This window comes from Chiroxiphia lanceolata, chromosome 1 (genome assembly GCF_009829145.1).
Source record: "Chiroxiphia lanceolata isolate bChiLan1 chromosome 1, bChiLan1.pri, whole genome shotgun sequence".
Lineage (NCBI taxonomy): Eukaryota > Metazoa > Chordata > Aves > Passeriformes > Pipridae > Chiroxiphia > Chiroxiphia lanceolata.
Genome location: NC_045637.1, coordinates 58,077,070 through 58,101,860, shown reverse-complemented (window position 1 = coordinate 58,101,860; position 24,791 = coordinate 58,077,070). Strand labels below are relative to the sequence as shown.

At 34.6% G+C, this 24,791-nt stretch overlaps 1 protein-coding gene across 1 annotated transcript in view; it reads right to left on the bottom strand.

Annotated features, from left to right (window-relative positions):
* Nucleotides 1-24,791, bottom strand: part of DOK6 (docking protein 6) — a 242,258-nt gene that overhangs the window by 102,732 nt on the left and 114,735 nt on the right. Inside the window, exon 3 of the mRNA XM_032681379.1 lies at nucleotides 23,669-23,783. Within this exon, the coding sequence (XP_032537270.1) occupies nucleotides 23,669-23,783 (115 nt within the window). The remainder of the gene's footprint in view (nucleotides 1-23,668; nucleotides 23,784-24,791) is intronic.

The following is a 24,791-nucleotide window of genomic DNA, read 5'->3' as shown; positions in this document are numbered from 1 at the left end:
TTCTGCAAGGAATCTCCATTCCAGGAGATCTTTTTCATCATTATAACCAGCGATTTATTGTATTTGTAAAAAAAATGGTTCAATTTATATGCATCCCTTAAAGACAGACCTCTTCCCCTTCTCATGCTGCCCATGTAAAGTGATGTGATCAATAATTTGTTGGAAATAGCGAGTGCACAATATTAGAGGGTGACAACAAACACTGTCCTTGTGCAAATCAAAAAACCTCACTTTCAGTTTGCCTGATGTCAAACTGTACAAATCTAAAATGTTTGTTTCTTCACTTCTGAAACATTTTTATGCATCTGCTGCACAAATGGTTTGACTCTTCTTCCCTCTAAACTACATTTATAAGAAATCCAAATCCAACTAAACATTCTTACTCTGGAAGAAACTGAAGAATCTTTTCTGTACAAATCAGTAGGACTTAGACCTGATATTTCCTACCAAGGAAGAAAGATGATGCTGAAAGATGGGTCAATTTATCTCTTCTAGAAATCACCCAGGTTTAATTAGAAGTTTATAAGAAAAAATATTATAAAATTCCCACAGGACTGATGTGCTGTTACACTGCATCACATACAATATATGCAGCAACTTATTTTTTTGTTGTTGTTGACTAACAAATAACACTATTGCCTGCAGGCATGTAATTTCTTATAAAAATCAATAATACCATAAAACATCTATCCTTTATCAGGATGTATATCATCCTTTGATGATTCAAACATAATTTTATTTTATAAATATTTAAAATATGTTATTCTAACCATGTCTCTGTTACTTTGGGCACTTTTACTAAAGCACATCACACACAGTCAAACACAGACACAAATCAAAAGCAACATGGCTATTTCTTATCTTTGTTCAGAGGAAGAGAGGGATAGTGCTTATTTTTGTAATAACGTAACTGATTAACACTGGCTATGAATGAATTAGGCAATTTTATTTTAAATGATAGCTAGGAAGCAATGAAGGGAAATATGTCCCATTTATTCTAAAAGAACAGAAAATCAGACCGTATATAGAACTAAAACTTGCTAGCAGCAGATAATAGGCTGCAAGTATGAAAGTAACTGATTTATTAAAATTAGTTTTTTATTGACCACTTATATTTGAAGATATGTTATGACATATGGGGCTCTTATATAGAATTTTTGATTGTGTTTCAAATAATTCTACCTCAAAGGAAACTTTTTCGTATTTTTCTTGAACTGTGATTTTTGAATATTTTACCCAGAGTAAAGCACCCTGTTATTATATAAGTGTAAATCATTGAATCAAAAGCCAAAGGAAAGTCATGAAGAAAAATGACATATGCTGTTAAATTATATTAATTTACTGAAAATACTATATATTCAAGCAGTGACAAAATATTTTAAAGGAATCCTGAACATACTCTTTGAAAAAGAAGTTGGTGAGTCATATTCCCCCAAAATTTCTTGTCATTGCCACTTTTTTTCTTTTAATACTGTAAGACCCTTACTTTTGAACTACTTCCAGTTACTAAAATGTATGCATATTTTTGACTATACCATTAGTTTAATGACATACTCATCTTTCTCTGTATAATTTGAGCATTATAATTTTTTTGCTTAAGGAAATACTAAATAATGATGCAATCAAGCTGAATGAATAATTACAGAATATGAACACATATTCTGTAACTTTAACTCTTGGTATACTTTGCTAATGCACTTTTTTAACTGAGGGAAGATATGATCTAAGTATTATATAAAAAGAAACTTTCATTTCTCCATCATTTGCTATTTTAAACTTGAGTTGGCATAAGGACAGAACAGTCAATTACAAAAAATACCAAAAAGCATTTATTAGCTTTTAAAACTGATACTTCTACCACACTTATTTGGAGATTCAGGATACATCAAGAACAGGGTTCTGATAATTTTAATTTGACTATATACCTGTGTTTGCCAACAGCCAGCTGTACATGCCTGTAGTTATTGAGATATATATTGATGTCTGTTTCTGCAAGTCTGATCAAAAGTTTCAGCTTGAATAACAAGCACCCACCTACTAGTCTGTCTGTTGTCCTGTCAATAATACAAGCACATACAATGTTAAGTGAATCCTTTTGAAGGTAATAACAGTATTCAAAAAGATTTATCATATAGATGTTGCTGTCCATTAAACTATTTCCTTAAAATAGACTTTACTTGCATATAATATCTACTCTTATCTGTGTTGCTCCTCCTTTCCAGTGTAAAATTGCAGCAAAAGAGCACCCTCCATTCAAATCCTAAAAGAAATGCCCCACAACATTGACTAGCAGTCCCTAACCAAAATTTAACCTCCAAGAAGAAAAGTTTCCCATATGACATGTTGCTTGAGAATGCAGTTTTTGTACAGAAACAGAACTGAGATGACTTCTTTGAAAATAGAGAATGTATGGGAAAATGAAGAAAAATAAGAAGCAAAAACAAGAAAGCATTTTCCTTTGCTCAATACTACTACTAATGAAACTATAGGACATTTCTTTTCTTTTTTTTTTTTTTCTCCTTTAGGTAAATGCAATTTCTGCTATTAAAAAAAAGTGAATATCACTTTAGTCAGTGATTAGTCCTACAGAAATAAATGATGCCATTCCAGGAAGAAAATGCTATTTAGTGAATAAATTAGTCCTCGAGGGTATATTTAAAGGTATTCTTAAAAATCACATATTCTACTTCACACTGGGGACTAGTGACTCTCATTATACCACAAATGTTTGTCAAGTCTTAGTATGTCCAGCAGATCAACAGTGAGCTGACAGAACATCATTGCTCAAAAATATGCCTTGCGAAATTTCACTCAGTTCAAACTTTCTTCAAAGTGCAAAGTAAGAATTATGAAAACCTGCCTAAACACAGAAGAAGCATTTACATTAAGTCTGAAACTAATGGGCCAGTTAAAAGAATCTGGCATGGGAATTAGACAGTTCCCTAGGATTGTCAATCCATACCTGTTTCAACAGTTATTAATGTTAAATTGCAATTGCATGAAAGTAAAATAACCTGAGGCAGCTTGTCTGTAGTGGGAATGACATAAACACCATCAGTCAAGTGTCCAAAATGGGTCTGTCACCAGGAACATAACACACAGAGGATGCCATCACATCAACTTATGCAGCTACTCCATGATTGGCAGTCAGCAATAGCATTTTTCTGTCTTAAAAACTGGCAGTATTTCAGATCTAGTCTACTCCCACAATATTTTTATTCCTCTTGGAAAAGTTATAGGGTTATTTCTTAAATGCATGGGAAATTTAATACCTTCTGTGTAAATCTGAAGCATTGCTCTCTCCTGTTGTCAAGTTTTTAAGTTACAGTCTAGCAAGAGAATCTAATATCCCCCAAAAATAGAACAAATCCTAAGGTTCATTTCATATTTCTTTTTTTCTTTTTTTTTTAATATGTTAAATATTCAGTCTTATTTTTGAACTATTGACAAATCTTGCCACTTGAAGATCAGAAATACTGTTAGATAAGATAAATAATTCTAAAAAATTTATTTTCATATAGAAAATCAAGGTGAAAAGGACTAATTTTAATACATGGGAAAAAGGACTAATTTTAATACATGGAAGAAAAAATACATACTGTATGCTTCATTGCTCTTATGCCTTTGAACACGTGACTTTAACTCTAGCCATCTGAATATCTTCTGCATTAAATCATAAGGAGCAGACAATGACTATCAGACTAGGATGTCTTTGTAATCTCCCTTTCTTCCTTTCTTTAGCTAAACATGCCTAATTAGAGCAAGACTTCAAGCTGTGAATACTTAGATTTATTCATGCATGGTACTATAAACTATTTTCAAAATAAAAACTGTTTCAAAATAAAAAAATCTCCTGAAAGAATAATTTTTTTTTTCTGTGTTTCCATGGGACTCCTTGATTCTACAAGAGTTAAAAAAAAAAGATTTTGTGGCATTGGAAGTTTAAAGAAACTCATTCTGACTGAAATCACCTGTAAGATCATAATGCAGCATGTATTCCACTTGATTTTCAGTTGCATAAAACTTTACTCTGAGGCAGAACAAAGTATTAGCTAGAAATGACCCTGTGTCTTCTGCTTTATTCTTGCTGGATTTTAATGTGCAGCTACTGAAAAAAAAAAAGATCTTAAAAGTTCATAGTCTAGCGTTAGTATTTAAGAACATATAATTAGAAAAATCTTTCTCAAATTTCACATCTACAGAATTTAAACCCAAAGGGGATTATTTTTTCATTATCAATTCTTCCCATTTCTTCCTCTCCTTTTACACTTTTATATTTTATTCCCAGTATAAAGTGGATTCCTACACTTGATACATGTAAATATTATTTAAATTAGGAAATGTTTTATGAAAATAGACATTCTTTGAATGTCTGTGAATACAGATGCTTTCCAATCAGGGAAAACCTCCTGTAAATAACTTTCTCAAAATAAAATTGTATCTAAAATATGCAAGTTTAGATTCCTGGGTTTTAATATACACCACTGATATCTCTACAACATGATCGTAAGTAAGAGACACATATGACCACCTGACAAGAGATACCTGTTTGAAGCTAAAACTCAGAATCCATGCTTTCATTAAGTTAATAGGACATTTTTTTCTTCTTTTTTAATTCAGCAGACTTCTAAGATTTGGAACAGTAAAACCATGTCCTTTGTTGAACCAGGAAAACAGCAAACATCTATCTTCAATTATGTGTCATTTTCCCTCAAGAAAATAAGTTTTGATGAATGCAATCTTACAGAACATACCAAGATTAAAGCATCTGAAACTTCAAGAACTGTGCTGAATGATGGCTTAAGGCATGTCAACTGGAGACTCAATGATGAAAGATTGTTTTATTTCAAATCTTTCATCTTTATTTAAGGGTAAACAACTCATCATGAGTTGTTTAAATTTAATATTTGAACCATATAGAGCAAGAACTGTGGCAAAAGATTAGCATTTAAGTTTGTAAATCAGAGGTGCTGATTACTGTGAGAAGCAGCATCTGAAGATGAAGCTGGTGATCAGTTGCCCACTAACAGCTTTCTTGTGAACTGATTTAAAAGCACATACAGAACTAGAGGGCAGGGGATGGATGTCCTTTCCTTTGTGGAAGAGCTGGAGTCACACACTAGTAAAGACTGGTCTTCTGTGTTCCTTACTGAGACTCCAGGTAAAAGATCCCAATCTCTCATGACTTAAGCTAAATTCAAATGCATGGTTTATATCTTATAAGGGAGAGACCAATCTAGAAAACAAATTCTACAGAAAAATGAGTTTTTAACAGTAGGGACGAGAAGATTGATCACTGTCATTAAAAAAGGAGTTATTTAGCACCATCAGCACACTCAGTCAATGGACAAAAGTACAGTATATATGCTGGCATATGCTTTTCCTATTTTCTGCATTAATGATTTTAAATGAGAAAATGGCTGACTTGGATATTGTTCTCCCTTCTGCTTTGAGTGGCTACTCCTAAGTTCCATGGCCTTAAAAAAATGCAAAAACCCCCTCTCTTGATTTTGTGATATGTTAAGGTCACCAGGGGTTTATTAGTTAGTGATAAACAAATAAATAAAATATCAGGGTTTTTTTTTCTTGATCACAGTATTACAATGAGATCATAATAGCAACCAAATAACAAAAGGTAATTAAATGTATAATTCTCTCTTTTTTTTTTTCTTCCTGAATTGAGTAAGGACAGACAAACAATTATTATTCTTTACATTTTCACAATAATCCCTAAAATACGCCTTTGCAGAGAATCTTGATAACTTATAGAATTAATGAATCAGTTTCCATGTCCAAAACTAGTACTTCAATATAGTAGACTGAAGCATGAATAAAAAAAATTTGTTATACAAGTGACAGTGAAATTTTGGAGAAGTAGTGCTTTACTGAGCTAGAAAGAGAGAAACCTTTTTTTGTTTATGCCAGAAAAATTGACATCTTCATTTACTGCCTTGATTTGATCCTTCATGAAGCCCAAAGTTTATATCAACAAATACATGTATAATGCTTATATGTACAAAGACCCAAATCTCAATGAAGGTTTTTACATATCCACCACTTAGAGTTATAAATTTGTAGATTTTCTTCAAGACCTCTATTAAAGAAAATATTTATTTCTTCAGAATTCATAATAATCTTTATCAGCATATATACAATTTTTTGACATTCTGTGAACAATTTGATTCACAAAGGAGGTTAAAATTATAGCTGTGACAACCTTAAAAAATACAGTTATTTAAAACCTCATAATTCATGGGCTATCACTATTTTCTCAATTTAGCATGCACACAGTTACAAACTGCCTGTAAAGTAGGCATTCGAAGGACTAGTTAATGAGAGAGAGGATTCTTAGAGTTTCTTCTAAGCTGGTTCTTAACCACAGTAAACTACATTTTCATCTAAATCATATTTCTATAGACAAGTAATAAACACTTGCCAGAAAAAAGGTGTGACTGTTGATATGAAGTGCCATCTGAGAAGAAAACTAGTTATACTCAGCACACCATGGAATTATTGTTAGATAAACATAAAATAGAGAAGTTACATACATATCTGAATAATGCTGATTTCTATTGCTGATGAGTACTAACAGCAAGGGCAACATTTATTAACAGGAAAGTGTTCCTATATCTAGTGACATATGCTGGGAGCACTGCATCCTGTATCACACAGGTGTCGTGGACATTGTACTACGCTTGAAAAAGATTGGCACTGTCACTGAGTAGAAATATTTTGAAATTACATTGGCTTTTTGAGTTTCCTGCATTAATTCACTTCAATCACTAGAGAGAAGAGCAGAGATAAATGTCAGACTTCCTATTTAATTCCCTTCTTATTTTTTCAGTGAGGTGATTGCAAGCTACAGCAAGGTTTAGGCTAACCTCCTTACACATTCAAACAAACTTACCATGGTAATATTGTTGAAGTTTAGAATATAAAGCAGAAGCTACACAGTAAGACATTTTGTCATTCTTACTGGAATAATGTTTATAGGAACATACCTAACACATATCTGTCTTGCCTAGACCGGTTAGCTTAATTATCTAGCTGCTTATCCATTAGTACATTCTTTTCATTCTTTCATTTTACATTTATTATATTCATTTTATATGCTCACAGCAAATTCTATAATTTGATTATTTCAATTTCAAGGTCCAGTAAAAATTATCAGTAACAGATGTAATATTGATTTAATGTTTTATTAATGGAATATAAACTTCAGATATAGGATTTTTTTCCTCTTGAAACTGAAACCAAATGCTAAGCTACTGAGAAGCTTGGCCAATGAATAACTGTTTAATGAGACAAACAAATTCATACTGTCACTGAGCAAGTACCATTCTGAAATGGAGTTGACTGTTTTCCAACAGCAGTTCAAAGAGCTATCTTTGGGGGACACTTTATAAAGTACATCCCATTTATGAAACAGAGAAAATTTATATTAGTGAGCCATTGTTCTTATTTGGAAATTAAATAGCTTGCTGATGGACTTGGTTCTGTTTTCCACTTCACTAATTCTAATCTACTAATTTTTTTGTTAGCCAACAGGCTTACAATTTTTTCTTCTAAATTCAGGATTATTTTTATATATGTCCAGTTTAGGAAAAAAAAAAAGATTCTTCATAATAGACCAGTTAATATGATTCCATAAAAAATAAAAATACTATGTATGTATTTTAACTTCAGAACTATAAACATTTTTAAGGAAAGACTTAGTTTTAAAAACAAATAAGGAACTTGAGATTAGTTTTTCAACTTTGTCTTACATGATCATAAAAATGCAGGCTAATCACTCCTTAATGCTATCCAATAAAGTGATAGTCTCATGAGAGTCACTAGAAATTTTATGTTGCTGCAAGCTTTCAAAAAATTCATTGCAAAACTAAGTCTCAATACAGATACAATATGGAAAAAATAAGAAATGCCCCACATTTTCAAAATCTACAGTTTTCCAGAAAGTAAATGGATCTAGTGTTCTATCATTTAGAAGCAGACCAAGATTCCTCATAATTCTAATTAATGTGGAGATTTCACTTCAAAGTAAGGCTATAATCTTCATAAGACATCAGAAGACTAGTACATGTCATATACATTTTACTGAATATGAATCTTAAACCTCTAACACATGCCAGAACACTATATGAATGTATTAATATACTTTGGAAGTATTTGCATTACTTTTGTGAACAGAATTGTTGATTCTGACTTCTCCGTGACATGTATAAGAACTGAAATGAGTGATTGGTCAAGTTGAATTGAGAAAAAAACTCCATCTAAGATGAAGCAATCCTGAACTTGCTTGAAAGAATGTAGTGAACTGTCACACTCAGTGATCATCAAAACCTATTGAACAGCATTGCAAATTTGATCCACCAAATATCCGCAAAATTCAAACCTAATATGATGTTTATTCTGCTTTCTGGAACATTTACAAATTGATAAAAACTGAATCTAAAGCAAAATGTAAAAAAGTTCTCAAATAAGAACATAAATTTTCTCTATTTTTATATAAGCTGTTCATATCAATTCTAGCTGTTTCAGCAAGAGGGAGAAAATTAATATATGTCATCATTAATACCTTATTTTCACATTAATACATTATTTTCTAAGTTTGAAAACAACTAAAAATTGAGAAACAGAGTGAACTAAGCGACTAAAAGCTAAAAGGCAACTTGCAGTCCACAGCTTCCCTCTACTGTTTTTTCCATTGATTAATTTGAGTTTTAACCTCACACTAACTAGCAAAGCAGATTTAGTAGCAATTGGAAGCAGTTGAAATTGCTTAAACCAAAACTTTAAAAGCAGCCATGCTTTAGGAAAGAAATTGGAAAAAAACAAAGCTTTTTTAGAGTAAACAGGTTAATTTATCTGTATAGGTTATGAAAACATTGAATGAGTGTACTTGAACTGCAATTACAGAGAATACATTCATATTTTCCTCCTTCATTGCAATCCTCAGATAGAGAGGACTGAATTGCAATCAATGTCATAGTGATTTGAAGAAAAGCAGCGCAGTTTAGGGCACTGTTTAAAACCACGCTACTTTAAAACTACATAAAGAGGAGCAATGATTATGACTGATAAAGTTTTGTGTGTTTTTGTTTTTTTTTTTAATTAAGCTTCTTTGGACATCTGCAGCACAATTTGCTTCTTGGTGTTAGAATGAATTTCCTTATTTAAAATAAGATCTCCAGTGAATTTAAGGCTGAACATTCCAAATTGACAGAAGAACTACTCAGACAGTAAAATTAACTCAGGAAATCATTTTTATATATTTACCAGGGAAAAGGTCAAGTCCTCTCTTTGAGAAATTTAATGCTGACTTGCTTGGAACTTTGACACGGGATCATCAGTTACTGTAAACAGAGGAATCTCAGCTGTCTGGGAATACACTAGTTAGTAACTGAAATATCTGCTAATTGGCGCATTTGTGATTCATTTGCATACCTACCATATCTGTTGTAGTCTTTCCAAATACACAGGAAACGTGAAAAATTTGAATTATTGAAATATAGAATTATTATTACCTAAAATTTATTTACTTTTGCTCTTAAAGATATATCACAGTTCAATATGTTTTCTCATGAAATACTGGAAGAGAGATTAAAAAATCTGAGTGGGCTGTGACAATGCATGAAGTAACTTTGCTCTGCAGGTATAAAAGCCAGGGCAACTCAAGAAAGACCTCACAAGAACATGTAGTCAAGAGACACAAAAAATCTTGTCTTTGCCTATCACTGCTTAGCTGTAGTAGCCCAACACATTTAAGAATTGCTTTAGTTGTCAGCACTAGCCAGCAGGAAATGCAAATATATAAGCTTTACCAATTACCCTCATTGCAGGGACCATTCTGATTGTTCAACAGCCCACTGGGCTGTGTTAATGCTTATAGCAATACTCATATTGGCAGTGGACTTGTAGCAACCTCTCAAAACATTATGAAGATGGATGGACAGTGAACATTAAATACTTATCTTTAGTTTGCTTTGTTTTTCGTTGGCTTTTCTTGAATGTGCACAAATTTGCCCAAAATTTCCATGCCTATACTCTACATGAAGTGGAATATCCCATGCTGAGTACCTGATCAATTATACATTAGTAGCACAGAGAGCATTCTTGGCTGTTTTACACACACTACTCTTCTCAGCTTGTTTTCATTCATTAATTAAAGTGTTTAAAGTCTTGAAACAGTTAATCTGTCAGCAGTCCCATATACTATCCACACCATAAGTAGCCAAATGTAATGCAAGCTGAGCAGTGACAGAGAATGAAAAATAGATTGGATGTTTCAGGTTTGGAGCAGTAAATTAGCATGTTATTTGTTGAACCATCCCTAGGCTCAGCCAGCCATACATAATTTGTCAATACTCCAAACTCAATCTATAAATTAATGTCATGATTTTTGTGCTGTCACTAAATGTATGCTGTTCTCAGGAGAGGTCAGGAACTGCAGAAGTCATGTAATTTCACAGGATGATACATATTCACAAATCCCAGGGGATCTGATCTATATTCCATATAGATGATCAGAAGCCTTTTTATCTCAGCTGATACCTGGATTCAATTCTAGTGTTACCAAACTTGTGGAGAGTGAATAGGGTATTACGCTAATACCAAAGGGAAAGGAAGTAGAAACTTGCCTGAACAGAATAGGTATGAGTTAAGTAATTGTATCTTCTATTATGTTTATAGAAATTTTAAGTGGGGAAAAATGATGAGAAAAAGGAAACACTCTAGAATTTCACCATCTATGTACTTCTCTATTGGCATTTTAGTACTGAGTCATTAATGTACCATACCAACACTTTCCACAAGAGGAGACTGAAAGGATTAGGAGTTGCAGTGAGTGATAATCAAAGTAAACAGATATGCTAAAAAGCCAAGAGCCTTAGTATTACTATATATACTATATATAGTGTATATATATACTATATATACTAATACCTAGTATTACTACTTCCAAAGGAAGAAGAGAAGGAAGGAAGGAAGGAAGGAAGGAAAAAAAGGAAAGAAAGAAAGAAAGAAAGGAAGAAAGAAAGGAAGAAAGAAAGAAAGAAAAAGAAAGAAAATGTTTTCAGGGTTTTTTGCTTCTCACTATCCTACTCTGTTACCAGGTAGCCCAAGTCAAGTCTGTTTTGCTTGTTTTGTTACTTCATGAACATTGTCCCTGTCCTTACCTTGACTCATGAACTTTTCATTATATGTCCCTGTCCTTCTGAGTAGGAGAAGTGAGAGAGAAGCTTAGTGGAGACCTCTCAGCCAGCCAAGGTCAACTCACTGCAACATAACTACGTATTCTCCATGTTCTAGATATGAATAGTGGAACCAGAGATAGTGCAGGGGTTTTTTACCTAACAATAAAGTCTGAATATTGTCATTGAACATGCCTTGCCTCCTTGCAGGTGTATCATGTTCCTTGGTAAGAGCAGGGGACCATGTTTCTCTATTGACTCTACTGCAAATCAGATGAGAAGTATGGGTAATTTGCAGAGATGTGATGCTTTCCTAACATAAAGCTGCACTATTTGCAGACTAGAAGTGTCTTGCAGCCAAGACTGGTTGTATCTAGGCATGAAGACATAACCAAAAAAATAATTCTTTATTGACTGTGCCCATCAAACAATGAAACCCTTTGCAGATGACATACCTTAACATGGTGCTAACTTTTCTGCACAGTTTTAAGGGATAAATCTCAAGGCAGTGATGATTTGCTCCAAAATTTGCTATTCCTAGAGCTGACTGGGACTTTTCTGACTAAATGTAGATGTATCAAGACCTAAATGCACTGTCAGAAATCAACCCATCTCGCTGCCTGCCTGCCTGGCAGGCTGCCGAAGAATCCATGACTTCAGCATCAAGTGCAGTTGTATCATGCTGATGGGGGTCAGAAGCCTAAAAGATGGGAAGAATAACTACACTACAATAATCAGTCTCTGGAGTCTTGTCTGAATTTTGAAGGAAAACATCTTGTTTGAATTTCCTTCCTACAAGAACATTTTAAAAATCTATTTTTAAATTGTAATCTTTAGAACACAGGAAGTAACAGATTTGAAACCATACAAATAACCACTATTACCTTTTGTAGTGCTGGGTGCTAGAAAGTATCATCCTAGGAAAGAAATTGAATCCATTTCTCCTGGGTTTACAAAAAACTACTTAAAACACCAAGTCTCATTCACTTCTCTTCCAAAGTACCTACCACAGCAGAGGCCCTTATAACAAAATACTCAGTTAAAGACTACCACATGCATAATGCTTGGGGCAGACTGACCAAGAAGGAAAAGACAGGCTTTTGTTCAAGTTTCAACATACTGTCATGCCATTTTCTTTTCAGTCTTAGTACTTCTGATATACTTTAGTTTCTTTTAATTATGTTCAAAAAAACTAAACAGAATAGACACAACCTACTAGGAAATGGCACCAGGTTTAGATTAGATATTATGAAAAATGTCTTCACTGGTGAAGAAATTTTCACCACTGAAACTGTGGTCAGGCACTGGAATAGGCTGCTCAAGGACGTGCTGGAATCACCCTGCCTGGAAGTGTTCAAAAGAAATGTGGATGTGGCATTTAAGAATATGTTTAGTGGTGAATACAGTGGTTCTGGGTTAATCACTGGACTCGATGATCTTAGAGGTCTTTTCTAGCCTTAATAATTCTATGATTCTAGGACTGATCTACATATATACAATAATATACATATACACCTACAAATAGGTATAGCTTATACTTCCTTAAGACAGAGAGGTTTCCCAAGACTTACCAAACATTGTTCTGTACTTTTTGATAATTAAATTTGATTGGTTATAATGGTCTAAATGCCAATCAGAACATCATTTCAAATGTGGTGGTTATTAAGGGTTCACTTCTATGATCTTCATCATAAAATCAAGGTAAGATGCCAAAGAACCTAAACAGTATGTGGAAAAACCAACCTTAAGTGCAATGACAATGGCAGAAAATCTTTTAGAGAATCCCAAAACCTCTTACATTGTGGAGAGAAAAAAAGAAATTACTTTGCTTAGTATACAATGAAAAATACTTATCCTGATCTGTTCTACAAACACCACAGTGTTTAGGAACATGGATGTTTAAAAAGTAATTTTAAAATGGAAATATTAAATTTCCTTGTAAATGTTACCCTTTTCAGGCACAATGTGTTGTTTCGTAGCATGACTCCTACATGTAAGAATGCATTAAAAAACAAGCCTGGAGAGGGTTTGGTTTCTGCACCATACAAAATATGCAGCAATTTGAATCAGTAGGGTTTTTTTTCGAGAGGAAGAAGGTATGGATGTACTCCTGCTTCAGAAAATAGTTCATCTATTCTCAAGTAGTATGGAAAGACAGCTTTCTTATGTGCAATATCTGTGATGAATGTCAAGGTATGGTTAAGGAATACAAGAATCTAGCAAGATCTGAAATAAGTGGATGAAGAGGAAACAAGAGAAACATTTCTCTATTTTGCATTTACTTTTTTAAATATTTCATGCTTCTCATCAGTAATAGAGCAATTGTAAATCTATATTACAATCTCACACATGGATATTTTAGAGAAAGTAGATTCTATATTCATACATATATCTATAGTAAATATTTAATATGGAGAAAAGTCCTCCGTCTGAGATTTCTTTCCAGACTTTGACACATTCATCTTTCATTCAGTTAATGAAGTTGCATTTCCTGTCCCTCTTCTACAAACTGCTCATAACAACTAAAAATACAAGGAAATTTTATGTATAAAACTCATAAAGATTCTCTGACGTTTTTCAGTAATTCTTTTATTACTGCATGTGAATGCCTTTTGGAAGTGTAGAGAAGGCCAATATTTTTAAAAAGAAGGTGTAGAGAGCATGAAAGCAGATAAAATAGGTAGTGCCTTATTGCCTTGCGTTCCAATAAAATGCGTTTACTCCTTTTTATTTATTTATTTATTTATTTAAATAAGGAATAGATTTGGACTTTCACGCTTATAATATGATTAAAAAATATTTTAACTTAATTTAATCAATTTATGGCATGAGCTATATAAAGGATAACACAGTATCTTTCTATTTTTGTTTCACAGGACCTGGCACTGTACTTTTATCTCAACCACTAAGAATATCAAAATGAGATCAGAAAGAAATCCTGCTGTATAGAGATGCACAACGTATTATTTTATATATTTTGGTTTAAGGTAAACAGCCAGAGGATAAGAAAAACTTTTTTTTTTGTTTTTTGTAGCCAAACGTTAGACCATGTTATTAGCCTGCTTGTGCCATCACACTAATACATACTTTGTTCTAGTATAAAACACAGAACTTGCAGATTACTACAAGGTTCATCATACTTTTAACAGCTTACAAAGAAAACACCCACAAAACCAAAACCCAAACAAACAAATGAGCAACTAAGAACCTTTCTGTTGAAATCAAACAAACAATTCCATAACTCCATACGTCTGAAATCCTAGATTTCACCTTTACTAAACTACCTCCACTCTGTGCTTACTGGGAAAGGTAACTGTATGCTGAACTTCTAGGGCAGAGGCTTTGAGATTCATATTCTCCTAGCCTCTCTAAATTCAATATTCAAGATAGTGCTAACCTCGCACCGTCTATCAGATGAAGCTGAAATCTCCTTGCTCTCTTCTCTTTTTCTTCTGAAGTTGCTCAGTTTCTGCAGGCAGGAAGATTTTTTTCAACTCCTTTACTCTTGAGGAGTTCTACATACACTCCAAAATGGATGATTCACTATTATCTTAGCTATCTTGTTTGACTTTTGTTCCTACGGGAGCAGTTTATATTTTGTACAAATTTCAATTTCTTCAAGTACAACTGTGTTAAGGAATGCACCTACAGTGTCTACACTTCAATACAGTTGTCCAGAAAGAAAGAATAATACTGAACTTCTCTACCTAGAATCACAGCATAGCTTGTGTTGGAAGGGACCTTAAAGATCATCTAGGCTGACAAGCCAGTAGTTCCCAGGGTCTTCCTTTCTACCTTTTCTAAAGATGGGTACAATGTTTCCATTTTTTTCTTTTTTTCAGTCACCTGGGACTTCACCTGGCTGACACGACTTTTCAAATATCATGGAGAGTACTTATCTAGATCCACTATGTTAGACATTGTTAAAGAGTCTCCAGACAAGTTTACAGTACGTAAACAGCAAAGGCAACTGAATCCCTATAACCCCTGCAATATACACAACTACATAAGGAAAATTTAGGGAAGGAAAAAAAATATCAACTTTCAACTTTTTGACTTTCCATGGCTTAAATTTAGAGTTTCCCATATTGCAGTCTCTGAGCAAGTTTACCTTTCCCAATTTCTGCATTTAGAAATGTTACAGATTGCCTACTTATTTTGTCACAGTACCTGTGTATGCTTGTCCGGAATTTAACTTTATTTCCTTGTTGTCCCACATTTGCCCTACAAATTGAGAATGCAGCAGCATTCCCAGCTCAGGAAACTGCCTGGAAGAAGTGCTAAAAGGATGGTGACCATTTTGTGTATCTACTGTTTTCAAATTTAGCATATGACTATTCTAGTAAAAAAAAAAAAAAAAGAGTTTGTCTTCCCAAAATATTTTTTAAAATCCTAATTAATTTTAGAACTAAGTCTGCAGTCAATTAATAACCTAGAAGTGGCTGGAAAGGATGGAAAGCAATAGCACAGAACCTATTACATCAATGGGTATGAAGATGGAGTATAATTTTCTGTATTCATTCCATTTGCTAGTAATACTTATTACCAATGTGTGTCAGAAAATTTTAACAATGTATTTCAAACAGGTAACTAAGAAAAATAAGGATCAACAGGCAACCAACTATGAGAAGTGAGAGGAAAAATCCAATACTTCTAATTCATAAATGTTAGAACAGAGACGCATACTTATAGGCAAAATGAAAAAAATTAGAAACTAAAACTCCTTATTAATGAAAAGGGAACTACTTCTCCAGAACAAAAGAATATACATTCTAAATATTAATCTTAGACTTTAACGTTTATTACCATGACTCAGACTGAACTTTGCCCTGAAAGTGGACAGTGTTTCAAATATTATGATAAAAAAGGGAGAATGCAAGAATCCAGAGCAACATATTTAACTTCATTCAATGCCTTTCTTTTCACTCTTTTTTGGATCTCAAACATTGTGGCATGTGTGGAAGTGAGAACATGTATCTGATCTTCAGTGAGCCATATGCTTTACAGAGAGGGCAGGTTCCTTCATTAAATATATATATATATAAACAAAATCTGAAAGCAGAAAAGCCATGTTCATAAACTTTATTAGAACAATCCCTGACACCTTAGCAAAGAAATATACCATGTTTTGGAATAGTTTCAACTATATAGGTTTATTTTGCTGTATCCAAAAGGTGAACTTTTTGTATTCTTCTTTCCAGTACCCAAACGTTTTTTGGGAAGCTGTTCTTCACTTCCATCACCTCTATGGTTCTTGAGCTTCAAATTCACAAAACTAACAGCAAAAACGGGAACTTTAATTTTTTTTTAAAGCTCATGTAGCCATTTGTATTGTTAGTAATAACTGCAGGTATGATCACTGATGCTTCATCTCGAAGACTTAATGCTTCACAGTAATCTTAATCCAAAACCTCCAGGCTTCTTAACAGTCAAAGGACAGAGTTATATGAATTACATCTAATATTCCACTGACATCTGTCAAATTCTTTCAGCACATAACATTTTTGCTTGGGAAAACTATCAAGGAGGAAAAGCCCAGCCCATAACCAGTAGTAATTTGCCCAGAAACTTTTTCAGTACAAAAATGAACTGAATTTGTGCCTTTTCAAATGATAGCAGCAATGTAATTTTACTTTTTTAAAGCAAACACAGCAACACCAACAAACGGTGAAAAGAGATCTAAAAAGAAAAAAATATGTACAAAACTAAAAAAAACCCTCACATTGCTGAACACATTGCCACTTGAACACGAACAATCTTTCAACTTTGACAAAGTAAAACTTTTTTTGCAGAGTTATAACAAGACTTACTTATCTCAGTTTGACTGTACTCAGAAAAAGCTGAAAGTATAAGAATACAGAAGAAAAAGACTGTTTATGTTATTGATGTATAAAAGAGTTTTATCAAGGTAACCATCACAGCAGAAAGACATTCAAGAAATAAGAATGGTGGATTGAGCCAAAACAACCACAAGAATGGATAAATCCCTAAACCAGAATTTTCAAATAGAGTAGCTGATAAACACTTTGCAATAACCCAATTTTACTTTCCCCAGGACTTGAATAGGGAAAATTTTAAGGGAATGCCAAAGTATAGCCTTTTAAGAATAATTAAGGTGTTTGTTGGCTGTAATGACTCTAGAACCGTAGTTCATGCATGCCTGGAAAGAAAGAAAGCCCTTCAATTCATCTACTTCTATACAGAGTGGGGCATTGTACTGAAGAGAAGACAGAAAAATATCAGTATCTTGGGGAATATCTGCATTTGTTTAACAGTTGCAGTTTTAAGATTTCTCTGTGATTTTCCCCTCATGTTACAACTCATTCTATACTCAAATCACTGAAATCACCTTTCAGTCCTAATCTGTTTTCTCTCTTATCTCTGTCTTCATACTATTTTCAACCTCCCTGTTTTTTTTATCAATAGGTTTACAAGTTCATCAATTTTCCTCACATTCTGTCATTTAGAAATTAAAATAGATTTTACACAAACCTGTGCTGGTGGGTCCACTAAGCGTAAAACAATCGGGGTTTTGTATCACTTAATATTTTGCTGACAAAGGGAAAATCAAGCTCCACTGACTAATGCAACCCAGAAGCATCACTCCTTGAAAGCTAGCTATTATTCAGGCACAATCCTCATCATGCTACTGGCTTCCATAACAGCATCATAAACTTCTAGCTTTAATCAGTACTCATGTCCACCAATTTAATTTTACTGCTGGTCCTGCACAGCCACCATTGCTCACTGCATCATATCTACAAGTTTTGTGAGAGTTTAAAGGTCATTTCAGAACACCTGTCTCAGTCTAGACACTTGTCTTACAGTCACACTACAGATATCAGGCTTGCAGGAAGAATTGCTTCTTAACAGATACATGCATCTGAGCATGGCTATAAACTATACAAAATATGACAGTTACACCTACCTTAAAAAGCCCCCAACAACAATAACAAAAAACCCCCAAACCCAACCAAACAAAACCCATCCCAACAATTTTTTTTAACAAAGTTATCAGGGAAAGACAGCACCTCAAACCCAGTAGCTGGAACCCAGAGCTAAAAGAACTTCTCTATTTCCTTGATAATACACTTCAGAGTGCAGAAAATAAACCATATGGGAAAGGAGAAGGATTTGTTTGAGGCTTTGTGGAACCCTACTCTTTTAACTCCTAGAAATTTTACTCTAAATTTTCAGTCTATGTTATTTCTGCTATTTGAATGGCCACAGCAACACAGAATGATACTGGGCATATATTCTGTATTTTTTCTTATGATAAGGTCACTTTATATCTTAAAAACTTTCCACTTTTTAACTCCTTTATGTATTTAAAAGACAACAGTAACATCTTTAAACTGTTATTTTGCTGGAGTAAGTATGCTAAATTCCCCAAAACTATTTCAATTTTCTTCACAGTATTCTGCCCCTCCCCTTAATCTGCTTATATGTTTGGCAACATTTAATTCTGTCTCAAGATTCAATGTGTTAGCAACTTGAAAGTTTTGCACTTCCCTATTTTTGAAGCAACTCATAATTTCATGATTCTTGTTAAAAATAAATCTGTAAAAATTCCCTTAAAGTCAATAACTTTCACATGATTTTCTGGGAGGCTGAAATTGAGACCTGTACCATGTTCCTTGCTAAGGTAGAAGTAGTTTCTCAAGGTCTGAAGAAGAATTCCCACTCTTTAGAGTCTGTCTGAAGTCCACTGAGTTATATACTATTTTTCATGTTAGTTAATCAGCCATGACTTCTCATTAGTTTATTTCCACTGAAACAATCCTCATGATAACAGAGAATTTAAAAATGTCGTTTGCTAATCACCAAAGTCACAAGGTTCTGCTGCTAGAGCAGATGCCAGAAATAGATTAAGTGACAGCAAGAAGCTTCCTATTCTTCCTGAAGGGGGATAATTCTGTAAAGACTTGTTGACCCATGGTTTTATTCAGGGAACTGTAATATTGGTGACTGGTTTGTTCTTCAAAATATTTCAATAGGGTTTCAGAATTGAACAGATTTCTACAGCTGTTGTAGATGTCAGAAGCACTGGTGGCAGGGATGGGAACAGCTAGATGATAACAAAAACATATGGAGGATTTTTATTTGTTTTTCTGTAGAATGTTTTCTTTAGCAAATGAAGATTACAAACAATTAGATGCACCTCAGATGACTAATTTGCTGAAATCCTAATGGAAATATAGAGACTACAGCCCACCCAGGGCTCAGACTTGCCAGTAGCTGCCTTGAAGACAATAAGCAAGCTGAGGGACTAAAAGCTGCAGGAGCTCAGGAAAAAAACACAGGCTCTGAGCCAGCACACCCAGTGGGCTGGTATCGCAACTCTCAGGCTTTCTGGGGAGAACCAAAGTGTTCTGCAACTTTAGAGACCTATTTTAAAACAGAATAGCATTTTATTGTGCTTAATTCCACAATTAAGAAAGCTATGTGCCAGAAAAATGTGCTGCTTCTCGGATTTTAAGACTGCACAGAGAGAAAGATATCAGCTCATACTATCAAAACCAAAGTGATACTGTTATTTTAAATCATCTCCTGGTACAATGCTGACAAAAGCCCTATGTCACATTGTTCAGTCCCCATATAAAATCAACTCAGATTTGAGTAATACTTTCTCCTCATCTCCAAGGAATTATTGACTCTATGCTCAGTAAACTTTCTGCAAGGGTTCAGTGTCACTGTTGTTCCATCTGTCTCTGGAAGTCAAGATAATAGGAAACAAGGTATCTGCTTCTGTATATTCAAAGACTTCATGGTGGAAAAATGTTCACGTTATGAAACTTCAGGGTCACAAAATATTCAAGGTCAACCAGTTATGATTCTAGAAGATTTTTGACTTGAGTCAAAACCACTTGAATGTTCCCTTCCCATTGAAGCCATGTGAAAGAAGAGGTATTAATAGAGTGAAGCTATTACTGTGTTAACGAAAGAAGCGGCCTGATTTGCCAAAACCAACCCCACTGTGTGTACACCACTATAAATCATGAGGCTGTTAAAAGTCTACTCATTTTTCCATATGAACCACTGCCACTAAACATGTGAAGAAAAAAAATTTGTTTTAAATAATAAGCAGTTCTCTAAATATTCCTTAAAGTTTGATACGTTTCATAAAAGACAGTGAAGTACTTGACACATTTCAGCATCAGTGAAAATGGTAACAGTTCCTTTTAAGAAGACAGAATTCATTGTGAAAGTGACTTGGCAAAGAAATTTGTTTTAGACTGTATTCTCCTAGTTCAGAACACACAAAAGATTTGGACCTCAAGAGAGTCATACATTAATGAAACAAAACACTGTATCTCTCTCATCTGATAGTTATGATGCGGTTTATACTGTTCAGATAAACTGAAGGCATGGAGAAAGGCAAACTGATTGAAACTCCACCATACCCACAGCTAAGATTTGTAGTCTTTCAGAAATGGCAAAGTATCTGACACTTTTATAGCTTCATCTTCTCTGTATTATCACATCAGGGAGCTGTAGGGAGCAGTAAGATCCTCTGAAGTTGTTTCTTCTCAGGATGAACAGGTCTAGCTCTCAGTCTCTTTTCATACATCAGGTACTCCTGACCCTGACTCTTGGTGGCCCTAACTGGATTCACTCCTGTATGTCAATATTCTTGTGCTAAGGGCAAAAAACTTGGACATAGTAGTCCAGTTGTGGTCCTACAAGTGCTGAACAGAAGGGAAAGATCACTTCCCTGTACCTGCTGTCAACACCTTCACTAATGTTGTTCAGGCTATGCTGTCCACCAGGACCCCAGAGCTTTTCTGCAGAGCTGCTTTCCAGACAGTAGACCCCAAAAGTGCCTTATGGCTGGAACTACCACAACCCAGGGGCAAGAGCTTTCATTTGTTCTTGCTGAAATTCATAACATTTCTGTCAGCCCACTTCTCCAGCCTGTCCAGGTCCCTCTGACAGCAGCCCTCCCTTCCCAATTTGGGTCACCTCAATCTGGCGTAACTTGCAAACTTGCTGAGAGTAATCTCCATCTCATCATCTAGGTTGTCAACAAAGATATGGAATAGTATTGGTCCCAGCACTGATCCCTGAGGGATCCACCATCTACTGGCTGCAAGTCTGGCTTTTTAAGACGAACCTATTTTCTGTCTACTTTATAGTGTCTTTATCCATTCTGTGTTCTACTAATTTTTGGACTATGGAAGAGGCTAAGGGCTTCTTTGTCCCTCAAGGACAAAGGGTCCTGACAAGCACCTCCCTGAACAAACATCTCCCCTCATCATACTATTGACCATGTGTATCAACAAATTGTCTTCAATCTGTTCCAGAAATCTGGATTGCTTGTGTTCAGCCTTATTGGCCTTCCAGTAGTTACTGTTGTGGTTAAATTCACTCAAGAACACCAATGTCTGGTACTGAGGCTTTTTCCACCTCTCTTAAGAACGATTCATCTGCCTTCTCTTGTTGATGAGAAGGTCTAGAGCAGGCACCTACTACTATATCGCTGCTCTTGGTCTGAAATTTGATTGCCATCCAAAAGCTCTCCAGTGGTCTGCCACTTCACCCAAGCCTCTGTCCACTCAAAACACACCTTTGCACAGAGCATACCCTTAAGGAAAGGCATCTCATACTGGCATCCTGTTAGCACCCTAAGGTACATGTGACTTGTATATACAATTCGGTTCAAGGTTAAGGAGTTGCATCACTTTTGATACAGAAGAAAGGGATAAGTGGCCCAGATACGCTGAACTTCCTTAGGTTTCCCTCTTCTTTGGTGAAAGAAGTCTGAAGTTATGATCCACTGTCACTCTTTTCAAACATACCCGAACCATAGTAATTTTAGGGAAGGAACAAGATCTTTTAATTAGAAAACGAGGGGAATGTATGTGTAGGCAGATGGAAAAGTTTCCATAGAACTGATTTCAGTGCTGTTGGAATGTATTAAAATGTTTTTATTCAATTATTAATCGTATTATAGAATAACTATTAATTCTACACAATAGAAATCAAAATCTTTAATGTGGATACTTATCTAATGATCTGTTAAACTCGTAGAGAAACAGAGATTTTATATGTGCGTGTTTTTAAACTTAACTAACAAACAGAACTGTCAATCCATCTTTCATGATGGGATATATATATCAACATTTGTAATATTTCATTCAAAATCCACATAATTAATGACCTTACACACTTTTAACTTCCTCTACATTTCTCAAACTTTGTTTCACTTTATTTAATTTATTATTTAGACTGTACATGATGCAATGTTTATATGATAGTATTAATATAGAATCATAGAACATGCAGAGTTGGAAGGGACTCACAAGAATCATTGAAGTCCAGCTCCTGGCCCTGCACAGGACCATCTCCTAGAGTCACACTATCTGCCTTAGAGGGTTGTCCAAACTCTTCTTGAACTCTGACAGGCTTGGTGCTGTGACCACTTCCCTGGGGAGCCTGTTCCAGTGCCCAACCATCTTCTAGGTGAAGAACCTTTTCTTGATATCCAGTGTAAACCTCCCCTGACACAGCTTCATGCTGTTCCCTCACGTCCTGTCACTGGTTGCCAGCCAGAAGAGATCAGTGCCTGCCCCTTCACTTCCCCTTATGAGGATTTTGAATACAGCAGTGAGGTCTTCCCTCAGTCTCCTCTTCTCCAGACCGAACAAGCCAAGTGACCTCAGTCACTCCTCATATGGCTTCCCCTCTAGGCCCTTCACCCTATATTTAATTTTACATATGTATATATTTTAAAAGTATGTATAGTATTATATATATAAACTTTTTAAATGCCTTTCAAATATGCCATGAAAAAACCAGAAAGTTTACCATTAAAAAATTTCCCATTATTTTTAAAAACTTTTTTTCCCATTAAAATATACCCTAGTACACAGATGTCTGCAACTGTACTTTCAAACAAGAAAATAGTGCACTTTAATACTGCAATGTTCAGTGTCTTGCAAGTAACTACCTGCCATTATGTAGTACCATAAAGCCCAAGTTTTGTTCTCAACTCATTCATTATGCTATGTAGTCGCTCAAACTACAGATTGCTTGACACCCTGCTTTACAATATCCTGAGGTTTTAGCTGGTATTTACCTCTTATTTGCGATGGCATGGTAATTATGAGTTTAGTAAGTGCCTATAGCAAAACTTCTTAAAAAAAGAATGTTTCACATCTTGACTTAATAACATCTTATTTTTCACTCAGTTTTACAAGTTTAATTGAAAATCTCTAGCCTTTAGGCCATCTGCATGCAGTCAAAGATAAATAATGGAAGAAAGAGTTCTGTAACACCCCAACACCTCTCAGCATATAATTAAAAAAACCCTACCAAACCCTAAAACACCCAGATCTCAAACTGCAAAGTTTTGTTTACTACAAATTCTTTTAAGCTAAGGATTTCTATCTGGCATTATAAGTTAATTCATCTGAGCCAGACTTTGACATGTAACTTGATTTCTTCAAGCTAGAGATGCAGTACCAATTGCTTACCTGACTCACACGCAAATGTCTTTGATGTCTCATCATGAAAGATAATTGCCACTGCATGCTTCTTTGTCTCCCGAGGCAATCTGGTTATGTTTTTGATATTGTGCAGCTCAGTTACCTTAAAATGAAGAAAAGTATTTTAGACCAGTGTACAAATAGTACAAATAAAAATATTAACCTTAACTGCTCCATTTTTACTATAAAAATTTTACTATTTTCCCCCTGTCTTGGTTTCTGCCAGGTCAGGGGTAATTTTTTATAGAAGTTGGGAAAGGGTCCTGGTTAAGGCCCAGATGTTATTCCATACTACATTGCCGAGTCGGGAGTAAGGGACTCAAAGTGATCACTTCCCAGGAGAAGGGTGTTCCTTCCAGTGGAGAGAAAGTCTGGTGGGGAAGAGCTGATCCATATTTGTCGTGGGCTTTCTGTGTAAATTGTTTCTTAGCCTTACACATTTTTTTATTAATATTGCTGCTGTTAGTGCTAGTTTTCTTATCTCATCACTGTTTCCAGTCAATTGTTCTTATCTCAACCAGTGATTTGCATCTTTTGTGCCTCCAATTCTCAACTCTGTCCTTCCAGACTAGGAAGGGGGAAGGGAAGGGGGGAATGAGTGAACGGCACTGTGGTTTTAAGTTTTGGTGGGAGAACTAAACTGGGGAATACCATTCCTAAACCACAACACCCCCTAAGCTTATTTATATTTATAAGCTTTTTAATTGATAAAAACACAGAAATAGGTAGAATCTAAAGCTGCAAAACTTTCTATAAAATATAATGTATTAAAAAGGAAATGCTCTAGTTCTCTAATAAAGTCCTACTTGGAATCATTGTTTACAATGACATCAAGTCAGCCTTATGATTTTCGGCAATCTATTTTTCAATTTCTATATTCATACGACTTGGATCAGTTTCAGAAACTACATCAAATAGAAAACCTAATGTAGGAAGGACAGTGTTTTATTAGTTAAGTGCGGTAACTCAATTAATATGTCAAATAGTATCACTACATTTGTAAGAATAGATCCTCATCTGTCTTTAAAGTGTAACAGGCACCCCCAAAAGAACTCAAAGTTTTATTTTATTTTCTAAATATCTGAAAAGTTTATCTACAAAAAAATACCCT